The 13,866-nt window shown below is 56.0% G+C and overlaps 1 protein-coding gene across 1 annotated transcript in view; it reads right to left on the reverse strand.

Annotated features, from left to right (window-relative positions):
• The window catches only part of Padi2 (peptidyl arginine deiminase 2), a 40,146-nt gene extending 26,513 nt beyond the window's left edge, over nt 1-13,633 (reverse strand). The window contains exons 1-3 of the mRNA XM_042669702.1: nt 13,469-13,633; nt 3,538-3,721; nt 2,230-2,302 (exon numbers count right to left, since the gene is read on the reverse strand). Of these exons, the coding sequence (XP_042525636.1) occupies nt 2,230-2,302; nt 3,538-3,721; nt 13,469-13,560 (349 nt within the window). The 5' untranslated portion in view covers nt 13,561-13,633. The remainder of the gene's footprint in view (nt 1-2,229; nt 2,303-3,537; nt 3,722-13,468) is intronic.
• Between the last annotated feature and the right edge of the window lie 233 nt (nt 13,634-13,866).

Consider the following 13,866-nt stretch of genomic DNA (forward strand, 5'->3'; position numbering starts at 1 on the left):
GGGTGTGGGGCTGTGGTTCAAGCGGTAGAGTGCTAGCCCTGAGCAAGAAAAGTGGAGGGAAAGTGTCCAGTCCCCGGGTTCAAGCCCCAGAACCGGAACAAAAAAAGAAAAGGTGGGGGTGGAGGGAGATACTTTTCTATCCCATGCATATAAACCACCTGGGCCCGATGGCCGTTAAGTAAATAATTGTGAGGTGAAAATCCTTAGCCTTGGGCAGATGGGGTCTTCTCGGGGAGGGAACCCTGTGCTCCTCGGAGCAGGTGACCGGAAGGGCCAGCTTCCTGCCTGCCGCAGGGAAGGAAGAGCCCAGCTCTGCGGCCTCTCAGGAGGTGATGTGCCTGCAGCCTCCCTCTGCCTTGCTTTGGTGGATGCCTGAAGGGCGTAGCGAGCCCTGGGGTCACCTTTACCGGACAGGCCGCTAGCCCCAGTCCCTCCTGCCCTCGTCCTCAGGTGTCCGGGCTCTGTGGGGTTAGGTTTCCTCCAGGAGTCATCTGACACAGGCAATGTGTATGTGAGCGCTTACTATGCACTCACGTGCCAGGGCTGGGCACGGCCAGGGGGAGTTTGGTTACCATCTCCCAAGGCCCCCTGAGGTCATCCTGAGATTCTCACCCCAGGCTGGGTACCCCGTGGTGCAGAAAAGGGGGGCAGGGTGACTCTCACCCGTGCCCCTGGGTGCCTCAGTTGACGAGAAGCAGAGGAACACTGTGTAGTTAAGGTGCCAAGGGCTGAGGGGGGCAGTGTGGGAGTTAGCTGTCCTCTAGGGAGGAGCCAGGGCCCCCCAGAGAATGGGAGATAATGACGGGGGCGGGGATTGACATGGTAACCCAGCAATCACTTTGTCTGGTGTAGAGAGGCCTCGCAACTCTTTTTGTTTTCACTTTTTCTGAGCCTTGCTTCCTTCATCTGTAAAATGGGTATAACGTGCAGATCCTAGAAAGAGTTGTAAGAATAGACTGAAAGCCGGGTGCCGGTGGCTCATGCCTTCATCCTAGCTACTCAGGGGGCTAGAATCTGGGGGACTGGGGTTCAAAGCCAGCCTGGGCAAGCAAATCTGTGAAATTCTCATTTCCAATTAACCAGACAAAAGCTGGAAGTGGAGGCATGGCCCAAGTGGTGGTGCACCAGCCTTGAATAAAAGAGCGGAGCAAGAGTGGGAAGCTTGGAGTTCAAGCCCAGGACTAGAGCACATGTACAAAGAACAGACTGAACTCATGGCAGAAAGATGTGCGGTACTGGAGCCTGGCGCCTCACTCTGCTCAGCAAGTAGCCAGCGTCCTCCTCCTCCTCTCTGTCCTGCCTCTCCTCCTCCCCATCATCGAAGCACAGGCACAGCCCTGGACACGGCTTTGGCATGCAGTACACCAGAGGCGCTGTGTTTTCACAAATCACTCAGCACATCGTTGGCACGCAATGCCTGGTAGTTCCTGCCATGTGGCAACACCTCTGTAAGCCACGCCTGGATGGACCAAATGCCCTTCGGCAAGATCCTCATGGCTGGCTGTCATTAGAAAATAACTCAAGGTCTGAAGGTGTAGCTCAGGAGGTGGAGCACCTGCCTCGAGAGCTGGCAGTTCTGAATTTAAACCTCAGCATCATCACCAAAGGGAAAAGTTTATACGACAGGGCCCAGTAACTGGAGATCCAGAAGCTCTGGCCCTGCCCAGAATCTGACCCTTCACCAAAGGGTCCAGCAACTCGGGGGGCAGGGGGGAAAGAGGGAGGAGGGGGGACAGTGTCCAGGCATCTGGCCCTGCCCAGCCTACCAGGCAGGACTGAGAACCAGGGCAGTGCCATGTGGGACAGCCAAATAGGTCTAGGAGGAGGTTATCTTTGAATTCTAGACTCAGTCCCCCACAGGGTTGTGTGTGATTTGATTACATTTCCTAGCCTCTCTGAGCCTTACCACGCTTGTAGATCTAATGAAGACCATGAATGAGGTGAGTTAAGAATCAAGTCTGGGGTTGGGGGGTGGAGGGAGAAAGCTGGGATTGTCAGGGACAGCAGGAGTTCATCTCTTCTCCAGCTGTAGGAGAAGAGGAGAGGGACAGGTCTCTCCCCCGCCCTTTTTGTGGCCTAGAGAAGCCAGGTCAGACTCAGGGTGCACCTCCTCCTGCAGGCAGTTTCCTGCACAGAGTAGAACCAAAGCTGCCCAGTGGCACTGAGCAGGGTGGCAGTGCCAAGCCCTGGGAGGGCAAAGGCACCCAGGCCACAGCTATGCCAACTCACCGATGGCCGTGAGGAAGAGCCCAGCCTGGTCGATGGGAGCATTTCCCTGCTCTTCATAGTAGCTCACCGTGACCTTGGTGACAGGAACACATGGGGACAGAGAGAAGGGTAGAAATCATGAGTTATCATGGGAGAGCCCGGTGTGATGCTGCCATGTCAGAAAGATAACCCCAGGGTGTATCCCAAGCCTCTGTTCCCCCTCCCCCCACAGGCCACACAGTGTGCCTAGCTCAGTGGGAGCCAGTCCAGGGGGCAGCGTGGAGGCTGTCCCTGGCTGATGTCTAGTGCAGTCATTCATGTGAGCGTATGGTCACGTTCACATGGAGGGAACCCAATGGGGGCCTCTCTGGCCATGGGTACCACATGTGTGCCCAGCACCTCACTTTATAGACACCAAGGTGGGGTACTCTGAGGCCCCTCAGCTCTCTGTCTGGCCTCTGAGCCCTTGATATGGGAGAGCCCCAAACCAGATGTGCAGAGGTGTGACTCTAGATTCCTGATGCAAAAAGTATGCAAACTGTCTTAATTCTTTTTAATATTGATCACATCAAAATGGTAATATTTTAATGGATATTTGGGATTTAGCAAAGTACATTATAATAATGAATTTTGCCTCTTTATTTTTGCCTTTGTTTTGTGTGTGTGTGTGTGTGTGTGTGTGTGTGTGTGTGTGTGTGTGTGCGTGCATGCGCGCGTGCGCATGCGCGCGCCAGTACTAGAGCTTGAACTCAGGGCCTCAGCGCTGTCTCTGAGCTTTTTTTTTTTTTTTTTGTCGGTCATGGGGCTTGAACTCTGGGCCTGGGCGCTGTCCCTCAGCTCTTCAGCTCAAGGCTAGCGCTCTACCATTTGAGCCACAGCGCCACTTCTGGCTTTTTTCTTTTTGCTTATGTGGTGCTGAGGAATCGAATCCAGGGCTTCAGGCATGCAAGGCAAGCACTCTACCACTGAGCCAACTACGAGTCCTGTCTCTGAGCTTTTTTGCTCAAAGCTAGTGCTCTACCCCTCGAGTCATAGCTCCATTTTCAGCCGTTTGCTGGTTCATTGGAGATAAAAGTCTTCTGGGCTTTCTTGCCCAGGCTGATTTTGACCTGTGATCCTCAGATCTCAGCCTCCTGAGTAGCTAGGTGGACAGGTGTGAGCCACCAGAGACCAGTGACCCAGCACTTGGCTCATTTTTTTTTTTTTTTTTTTGACATAGCAATGGGAGTTTTGGACGGGACATGTGGCTTGCACATCTCTGTTTGATAGGCTGCTATGGCTAGGACCAGGACTCCCCTAGCCGTGAAGGCTGGCCTCCCCTCGCAGTACCTTGTCACTGCTGGCCTCTGTGCTGGCCTGGCTCATGGTGAGCCGCAGCGTGGTGCTGGGAGAGAGGGACCAGCGCAGCTTGCCGTTGGTGGCCACTTCCTCGGCCTCCCCGTCCTGCACCACTTCCACCTGCACGCCCTCAGAGTGCTTCAGGCTGAAGGTCTGGGCCCCGGCTGGAGCCGCACTGTAGGGAAAGAGGACAGGAGGTGAGGGAGGGGGACTGGAGTAGACAGGATGGGGGACTTCAGGAGAGAGTGCTGGGAGGGACAAGCAACCTGTCTAGGAACTGCTCTGCTGCTCCAGGTATTCGCAGTGGGCTGGAGCTAGTGTGGGGTGGTTGGTCAGGCTGTGGGTGTGTGGGTCTCAAGAGGCCACCAGGCTGCGGCTCTCTGACCCTGGGAGTTCGGCTCAGTGGTAGAACTCTTGCCTAGTATACACAAGGCTCTGGGTTTGATACCTAGCACAAATACCAAAAAAAACAAAAACAAAAACCACGAAGCAATGCCAACTGTAGCTTGTAGGGGGCGCTTGGAAAGACAGCCCCCCGCCAATGGAGGAGACCGTGAGCTGGTGGGGTCTGGTGGACCATTCCAGGTGTTTCCACCTGGATATTGGCAGTGGAGCTCAAAAAAAGGTGTTCCAAGCCATTCTATTTCTCCTCCCGCTGACCTTTCCAAGGAAGGTCTTCAGGCCATCAGGGAGACGCTGGCTGACCTGAGGTGGGTCCCTCATTGGCCTGGACAGATGCCTCTTCCGTGCCCATTGTTGGCTGAGGTCCAGAGCGTGGGCAAAAGCCAGGGATTGGGTATATGTGGGAGATCTGGTTTGGTCAGGGTTTTTTTTTTTTTTTTGGGTCCGGTGGTGGGGCCTCAACTCTGGGCCTGGGTGCTGTCCCTCAGCTCTTTGGCTCAAGGCTAGCGCTCTACCACTTGAGCCACAGCACCACTTCCAGCTTTTTTCTTTTTGCTTATGTGGTGCTGAGGAATTGAACCCAGGGCCTCATGCATGCAAGGCAAGCGCTCTACCACTGAGCCAACTTCCCAGCCCCGGTTTGGTCAGGTTTTGCCCCTCCTTGCTATTGGTGGAGAGGCGTGAACATATCCCTGTGCTGACGGTCTATCCAACAGTTCATAAGACAGGACCCTTCCTGTCCCCTCTCCCATCCCTCCAAGGGACGGGGCTGCTTTATAGTTATGACACTGCCATATGCCACCTACCTCCCTTGGGCCTCTCTCCACCCTTGGCCTCAGAGCCTGGTGCAGGCTGGGTACACTACACACTCAGCCAGGAGGGAGTTGACAGAAGCCTCCTCCAGGGAGGTGGCTGGGTGCAAAAGACCACCGATAATGTTTGCTAGGGGTAGTTTCTTTCTGGCTATGACAAAGCTTCACCATTTACTGTCTTGGTATAAATAATCTCCATTTAAAAATAACCCTATTAAGAAAAATGTCAGAGCTGTGCTACAGGTGGAACATGGGTTGAGAAACACCGTCGAAGTCTGAGAAGTCAAGGACTCACTCAGGTCTGGGACATTCCCTTAGGGCGACTTTCTCCCTTGCCTGCCAACCTGCTGGGTACCCTTGGGCAAATGGCTTTCCCTCTCTGTTACAGGGAGTGTTGAATGGGAGGGTGACAGCCAGGGCAGCGGTGGTCAGGGCAGAGGCAGAGGGGTAGACCCTGGGCAGTGAATTAAACCAGAACTCCATCTGGCTCGGATTGCAGCCTCTGCAGACAAGGCTACTTAGAAGGTGTCGCTCTCATGACATTCCTGTCTGACGTCATTCCTCTGGCCAGCGAGAGACCTATGGAGGTCCCAGAGGGCCCACAGCACAGCTCCAGGGCCTCCTGCCCACCCCACAGCCCGGCCTTAGGCCTGCTCAGAGCTAAGCCAACAGCTATTCTTGGAGCAGCCCTGAGGCCCTGGCAGAAGTGACAAAGGCTTCCATTGTGCCCCTGCAGATCCTGTTGGCTGCCTTCATCTCAGGAAGATCCTTTTAGAAACCTGAGCACCAGGGGCTGCGGCAGCCCTGGGGTCCCTGGAGGCGGTGGGGAAGGGCCCAGGACATCAGAGAGGGAAAGGGGTTGGGGGTGCTCATGACCCCCCCCCCCCCCGCACTTACTGGAGATGAGTGAATGCGTGAACCTTCCCACCTTGGCTTCTCAACCTGTACTACCAGAGCGATGTTTCCAGAACAGAAGTCACATCACTTGTGTGCACTGGGATGTTCTACGGCTCCCCAGCACCCAGCTGTGCAGCCACTGCACCTCAGCAATTCCCCGCGCAGCTCAGCTCCGCCCACAGCACATCCTCACACCTGCTGTCCACCCATGATGCCGTCCCCAGCCTGGCGTGTGCCCACCTCTTCCTGAACACCCGCTGCCTTCCTTGTCCTTTTCTTTTGCTGTGCTGGGCACGAAGCCCAGGCTCTACAGGAGCAGGTAAGTGCTCCCCTGAGTTCCCTCCAGCCCCCTGGAAGACGCTGGGCAGGACAGTTTTGTTTTGTGTGGGTTCTGGGGATTGAACTCAGGGCCAGGCACTGTCTCTTAACTTTTTTTTTTTTTCACTCAAGGCTGGCACTTTACCACATGAGCCACAGCTCTGATTCCTGCTTCTTTTGCTAGTTAATTGGAGATAGAGTCTCATATATTTGTCTGTCTGGGCTGGCTTTGAACCACAGTCGTCAGATCTTGGCCTCCTGAATAACTTGGACCACAGGTGTGAGCCATTAGTGCCCTGTGGCAACTGCAGTGTGTGTGTGTGTGTGTGTGTGTGTGTGCACGCGCGTGCGTGCACGTGCTGGCGCTGGGGCTTCCACTCAGGGCCTTGTGCTCTTGCTTGGCTTTTTCGCTCAAGTCTGCTGCTTGGGCCACATCTCCATATCCTGGCAGCTGCATTCCCAGGGATGCTGACGTGGCTGGACCAAGGGCCACAGTTCAGAACCACTGTGGGCTGGAGGTGTGGCTCTAGTGGAAGCGCTCTTGCTTAGTAACCACTGGGCTCTGGAGTTCAGACCCCAGTACTGCAGAGAGATAGAAATAGGCAGAGAGAAAGAGAGAGAGAGAGTGGGGGAGGGGGAGAGAGAGAGGGAGAGGGAGAGAGAAATCTCCACGAAATTGGACAAAGGGAGTGGGGAGGGAAGGAGACTGGCAGTGGTCTGAGGCGGATCGGGATCGGCATGGCTGTGGCTGGAACTGCGAGCCAGGAGATGCGTGGACAGGAAGTGGTCCCAACTTAGGGGGGAGCGGGCCCTCCCCTGAGGGCATGGGGAAGCCGTGGACGCCTGTCCCTCCACACTGCAGACAGTGCACCCAGGGTGTGGGGCAGGGTTTCAGAAGAGCAATAACGGGAGGGGAGGGATGAGCAATCCGGTGACCGCAGCCATGATGGTGGCTTGGGACCAGATGGTGGCCATGGTGACGGGGAGAAATGACCAGAAATCTGGTGTCACACCAAGGACGTCTGTTCAGCATCTCCCATGCTGTGTGCTCTGGGGGAGTCCCCTAGCCTCTCTGGTCTTTGCCGAGTTAGTGGGGGAAGGTCACAGGCTTGGCGTGGCCTGGCTGGGCTGGGGAGGCTCATCCAGCCCCAGCCTCCTGGTTGGCATCTGGGTGTCTTGGCTTGATTATCAGGTTTGGGCCTCATTAACACCAGCCGGGGTTCACCCCCCCCCCCCAGTGACCCTAGCTCCTGGCAGCCTGGGTGTGACATCCCGAGCTTTTCACACGCCTCTTCCCCTACCTGGCCAGCACAGCAGCCTCTCTCGCTGGCTGTCGGGAGCCTCTCCTTAGGGCTGAAACAATCTAAGGTATGGCCCGCCCCCCTGAAACCTTCAATGTCCTCTCATAACCAAGTCCAGCACCTGAACAATTCCTCCAAAACCCCAGTTCCAGCTCACTGATCCCCAGGCCTTATGCTGTGGGCCATTGAAACAGTTCCCTCCCAGTGGTTCCACTTTCTGTGGGGTACATTGGTTCCCTGGGGGCACCATCTCCTTCCCTTTCTAAACCCCTGATCATCTTTCAAGACCCAGCTCAGTGGCCTCCTCTTCCAGGAAGTCCTCCCAGATCCAGTCACCCACAACACATCTCTTGCTCCTTTTACGGGTGCCTCAAACCCTAGCCGGGTTAAACGTTTCTCTCCAAGTTCTGAATGGGCAGAGGGCAGGAACTATGACTCATCCAAACTGTTCTCCTCCTCCTCCTTTCTTTTTTGGTACTGGGGATCGAACCCCAGGACGTTGCCCTTGCTAGGCAAGTGCTTTGCCACTGAGCTACATTCCAGCCCATCACATACTATTTTCATGGTATAATAAACCCAACACCAATTCATGGCAATTGTGTATGGGACCCCTTGGACCACCTGCATCCCATCACACCCCCCCCCCAGCCCCACCTCCCACCTTCCATAAACCCACAATTGAGGTGCAGCCAGCTCGGGGATTTCTGACACCATATTTCCATCCTGACTCAAAGCCCCAGTCAGCAAAGCTGCAAGATGCCAGTGCCTCCCTAGAGCCCCTGGGCCCTGGCTTGAAACTGGAGCCCTGGAGAGGCCCTGCCAGGGCCTCCTGTTTAGAACCGAGGGCTCCGGGTGTTGTTCTGATTTATGGGGCCACGGGACCTGGCTTGTCTTCCTCCCTCCGTCATTCTGTCAGGAGTAAGCACTACTCTGCCACCTCGGCTACCTGCCCTTGACCTTCTACAGCCCCATCCCTGGAGGTGGGAGGTGGGGAGCGGGTCTGCTTTTATCAATGGCCACATCCATTCATTCACTCACTCAACTCAGGGCAGGAGAGGGAAGGAGGAGGGGCACCTGCCTAAAACCAAGTCCCAGGGTGGCAGGTGGGCAGAAGGTCAGGGGCCTGGGCTCTGTCCCCCACCCCTCTCTAGCTGTGCCACTTGGGACCAACACCGACGCCCTGATCTCCCTGACTTCCTGTCTATCTCATGAAGGGCACCTATGACTCACTCCTGCAATCCTAGCTACTCAGGAGGCTGAGATCTGAGGATTGAGGTTTGAAGCCAGCCTGGGCAGGAGAGTCTGTGAGACTCTGATCTCCAATAAACCACCAAACAGCTAGAAGTAGAGTTATGACTCAAGTGAGGGAGTGCCAGCCTTGAGTGAAAATTCAAGCCCCAGTACCAGCATGAACAACAACAAAACCCCAAAGAACAAAATGAAAAATAAATCACATGTAAATTATTAACTAGAACTTGGGTGGGCTAGCAAAACATTCAGAAGGTTTCTGGGTATGAAATAACTGTTCAGAATGTTAGTGAGTAATTATAAGTAAATAATAACATCTATAAAAGGAAAAGGAGGGGAAAGAGAGAGAGCTCACGGTAGGGCATGGCGACACGGGGTGGTCAAAGAAGGCTGCTTGGAGGAGGTGATGTGTGAGCTGAGCCATGACTGATGAATGTCAGGCTTGTGGAGGTCTTGAAGGTAGTGTTCCAAGCAGCAGAGCAGCAGGAGCAGCAAGTGCAAAGGCCCTGAGGTGGGATGCCTAACAGTATGCACGGAGCCAGTGTGTATGCAGGGGAAATGTCTAGGGGATGGCAGGGGAGCAGCACACTGGCCAGTGGAGCCCACCACATGCCCAAGCCCTTATCACTGAACATTGCACCTTCCACCTTCCTGGCCTTAGTCCTAACAAGATGGCTAAAAACAAATCTCCAGCCTTGCTGAAGCCAATTACAAGACAGAGAAAATCTGGAAGGACTCAGGGAGTGTCTGGGGAGAATTTATACCCTCTGGGATCTTTCCCAGGGCAGGGTGCAAGTCTAGTGGGGTTTTCCCCAGCCATCTACCAAGCCAAGTCTAGGAACTGCCTTGGCCCCTCGGCCTTGGCCCTACAGGAAATGGCCAGCGCTTGACTTAGGAAACCCAAAAACAAAGAAAAGAGGAAGGAGGGCATCACCCCCACCTGCCACCGCAGGGATTCATTTTAAGTTCTGATGTAATCCGGAGACTGACTGTGAGACAGGGGACAATTGTTAATGGCCTCAGGGTACCAGGCCCTGGCCTCTCCATCTGAGAGCAGGGGTCACCTGCAGTATTGGGGTGTTTATCCCCTTCCAGAGGTGGGAACCTGTTCTCTGCCAAGGGTCATTTGAATACTTATATAACGGATGTGTACGCTGCTGGGGGCCCAGGAGAAGGATCTCCAGGCACTGGTTTGTGAGAGGGAGGACTGAGCAGCTTGGCTACTCTGTGTCTATGCTCCAAGGATGCCCTCCCTCCTCCTTCTAAACTGGGGAGAGGGGGCCTATGGATGGTCCAGGTCAAATCGGATGAGGACCCTGGCCAGGCCTGGTGAGGTAACAGCATGCAGGTAAAGGGACCATGAGGGAGAGTGGGCAAGGTGCCTAAAAGATGAGCATTTCAGGCCTACTAAGAAGGGAGCATGCCGGCTGGGAAGGTGGCTTAGCGGTAGAGTGCTTACCTAGCACACATGAAGCCCTGGGTTCAATTCCTCAGTACCCATATCAACAGAAAAAGCTGGAAGTGGCAACATGACGCAAGTGATAGAGTGCTAACCTTGAGCAAAAGCAGCTCAGGGACAGTGCCCAGGCCCTGAGTTCAAGCCCCAGGACTGGCAAAAAAGGAAGAAAGAAAAGAAAAGGAAAGAAAGAAGGAAAGAAAGAAAAAAGAAAAAAGAAGGGAGCCTATGTATCTCTATTAATGATCACAAAGCATGTTCTCTTGGGGAAAAAGTTCCTACTTCCTCTGTGCATCTAACTATAACTTGTTGGGGGCCAGCCATCAGAATGAGGCTGGGTCAGCGCAAGTATCCTTGAAGGAGACTCCTGTAAGGGAGGGGTCACTCCTGCTGATCTGCTCTGCAGGCCAGGCTCAGATGACCCCCCTCCGGGGCAGTACGAGGGCGGCGTATTCCCTAACTGTGGTTCTATTGTTGGACACAAGGACCTTCTTTGTCTTCTCTCTCTGACTGAGCCACATCTAGATCTCTGGAGGCCCATAGAGGTAAACTGATTGGCTTAGAGCCACACAAGGAGGTATAGGTGTAGCATAGGTGACCACAAATCCTGCCTCTGTCCACAGCCCTAAGCCCCTCGCAATCAGGAAGTCAGCTCCAGCTGTGTACTGTGGGGGGCTGTCTTGCCTTCACCCGGCCTTTAGGGTACATAAGGCCTGTTCACTCTCCTTTATGACTCCAAAGGAAGGATGGAGCTGAACATGTCTCCCTCCCTAACTGGGCTCAGAGTCCCTTGCCTTCAGGGACCTGCATCTGGGCCCTGCAGGGCTCTGTGGGAAGCAGAAGGTCGAGTGGGAGTAGGTGAAGTTTCCATAGGCTTCTGGTCAGGGGGGGGAAGGACATTAAGTCCACCTGCAGCTTTGGGGTTCCAGAGAGTGGAGCAGAGGGGACGAGCATACAGTGAGGTCAGATAGACCCGCGTCCTGGGTGTCGTTGGGCAAATGGCTTCATCTCTCTGAGCTTCACTTCCCCATCCGCCAAATGAGGCGATCCAAGAACAACGTCCAGCATTAGGGGAGGGTGAGTGGTGGTGGCTTGGTGCCACTACCTCTTGCTATGATGGGCTAGATGTTAGGGATTGTATTAGGGGTCCTGGCGGAAGTCAGGTCAGGTCTCTGGGTTCCAGAGCAGGGGGCCTTCTGTTAGACTGGTGACCTCAGCTGGTGGGGAGCAAGCTGTTGGGAGACATTTGGGTGATGGCTGGTGGCATCTCGTAAGTGGAGACCAGGGAGGCTTCTGAGTGTCCCCTCCATGGAGAATTCTCCACCCTGAATGTGATGGGGCTGAGGCTGAGGAGCCCTGATCTAGACCTGGGCTGTGGAGGGCACTGAGGGCTGACACTGGTGACTGCAGAGATGATGCATTGGGACACTGCAATGTGCGAGCCAAGCACACATGTCAGGTTTCAGACGTAAGGCGAGAAAAGGTGATCTTCCCATCCATCACACACTGAAGTGGCAAGATTTCACGTACATCAGGTGAAATGAAATGGAATAGGAAACATACCTGTTGACCTGGTTTACCAGGTAAACCTGTTTACCTGGGTGCTGTCCCTGAGCTCTTTTGCTCAAGTCTAGTGCTCTACTACTTTGACCCACAGAGGTGTTCTGGTGGTTAATTGGAGATAAGAATGTCACAGACTTTCTTGCTCAAGCTGGCTTTTGAACCATGATCCTTAAGTCTCAAACCTTCTGAGTAGCTAGGATTACAGGCACGCGTCACCTGCAACTGGCTAACTTTTTTTATTCTTTATTTTAAAAATATTTCAATTCTGAGAGAGAGTCTGGGCTCTGTGGCCTAGGATGGACTTGAACCCATGCTTATCCTGTGGTATTGACTCTTGGTGGTGGGGGAACCTCAGGTTGGGTGTCTTAAGGGAGAAGGGAACCATTACACTTCTGCCCCCTGTTTGAGAGAGGGTGAGTTGGTACCTATGCCACTCTGGTCTCGCCAGGCTGGGCCTCTCTCAGCCAGGACAGGGTAAGGTAGGGGGTCTTGAGCACAGTTCCCCTTTTACCTCTCCACTCCCCATCATGCCAGCTTCTGGGGCAGCACCCAAAGTGCCTGGACAAGCAGGCGGGTACAGTGACAGCTGTGGCTTAAAAACCTGAGCGCCCTGGCTCTCAGCCTTCTTCCTGCTGGTGCCCAGCTCAGAGCTGGGGGTGGAAAAGGGAGGGGCACGCTTCCAGGTCACTGGCGCCTGGACCGACTCCGATGTTAGGTTATGACCCTCCGGGACAACCCAGGCTGAGGTTTACAGGTGGGACAGCTAAGGTGAACACTGAAGTAGAGGCCAGGGGTGAAGGAGGGGAGAGAGGCCGGAGCTGGATAGTATGTATCAATGTGGCCAGCACTTGCTGTGGAGGAGGCCAGAGACTGGGCAGGTGGGCAGGGCTGCTAGGGCCACAGGAATTGAAGGAGAGAGTGGGCATGGGAGGGCATAGGGAACACTACAAGCGTGGGGTTGGAGGGAGCCTGGGAGAGTCAGGTCACTCCATCTTTGAGAACAATAAGGCCCAGGGAAGATAGGGAACCCACACAGGTCACCCACACATGAATCCACCTCCAGTACCATGTGTCCCTGGGCCCAGCCCTGAGCCCACACTTTAATGCTTGTAACAAGCTCCAAATGTGGCTCAGCCCCCAGCATGACCCCACAAGGAGCTGGTCCTAACCCTGGCTCACAGGGGTCACACCTTCCCCAGACTCCATCCCCACACTGCACTTGGCCGGTCCTTGAGGCTGGAGGCAGTGGCAGAGCCCTACCCCTCTGTGCCTGCAGTCCCAGGAATCCCGCAACCTCCTCCAGGTCTGTGGACAGAGAGGACAGCGGGGGGACAGGATCCTGAATCTGGGGTGCCCTTAAAGACCCCCACCTTGGCACCCTGAATCCCGGGGCCTCCCCGATGAAGTCAGGGAAACCATCTGGGGACATGGAGCTCACAGCCTGTCCTTGGGGACAGCAGCCCCCACAGGGTGAAACTGGAGCCCTAGCAACCCCCAGGGCCAGATTCCACCGCGGGGGCAGCTCCCCTCTGGTCCTACCCTGTCCCCAGAAAATCTCTAGAAGGTTCTCGGGAGTGGGACAGAGCGGTGGAGTGGAGTCTAGGCCGGGCCAAGGGGAAGTGAAAGGGAGGTGGGTGGAGGAGCTTGAGAGGCCCTGGTGGGAGGGGTGGGGAAGCCTGGGGCTGAAGGGAGGGGTCCGCACTGGGGCCGCATCTAGGTGTGGGGGAGCGGATGGGGATGTGGGGGGCCAGCCGCAGCCTGGGGGCTGTCAGCTTTCCGCGCCCCCAGGGTCTCCGCAGCTGGAGTCGGGCGGGGGAGGCGCCAGGTCCGGGGAGCCTCCCGGGAGCCGCGGCCGCAGGCGGAGGGGGCCGGCCGGCCCGGGGGCGCGCGGCGCCCGGCTCACCTGCAGACCCCGCGCGGCTCACCTGTACACGTCGGTCCAGAGCTGCGTGCCCAGCACGTACACCGCCTCCACGCGGCTCCCGTACTGCAGCCGCACCGTCCGCCCGCGCAGCATCTTCTCCCGCGGGCTCGTCCCGGGTGGGGCCCCGGGCACCTGACACAGGTGAGCGCACAGGTGGGCGTGAGCGAGCGCTCGGGTGGGTGAGCGTGCAGGCCAGCGCGCAGCCGCCGTCCGCCCCTCAGCGGCCGGCGCTCTTATCCGCCGCCTGGGGGGCGGGGCGTGGGCGGGGCGTGGGCGGGGCCTGCCGCCGCCGCCCGCCCTCAGGGGGTCGCGAGCCCGTCCGTCAAGCGTGGCCACGCCCTTCCCTGCTCTCGCGCCCCTCCCTCCCCACGCCGCTTCCCGGGGTGAGGTCTGCAAGCA

Source organism: Dipodomys spectabilis, unplaced genomic scaffold, assembly GCF_019054845.1.
Source record: "Dipodomys spectabilis isolate Male_0828 unplaced genomic scaffold, ASM1905484v1 ptg000504l, whole genome shotgun sequence".
Classification (NCBI taxonomy): domain Eukaryota; kingdom Metazoa; phylum Chordata; class Mammalia; order Rodentia; family Heteromyidae; genus Dipodomys; species Dipodomys spectabilis.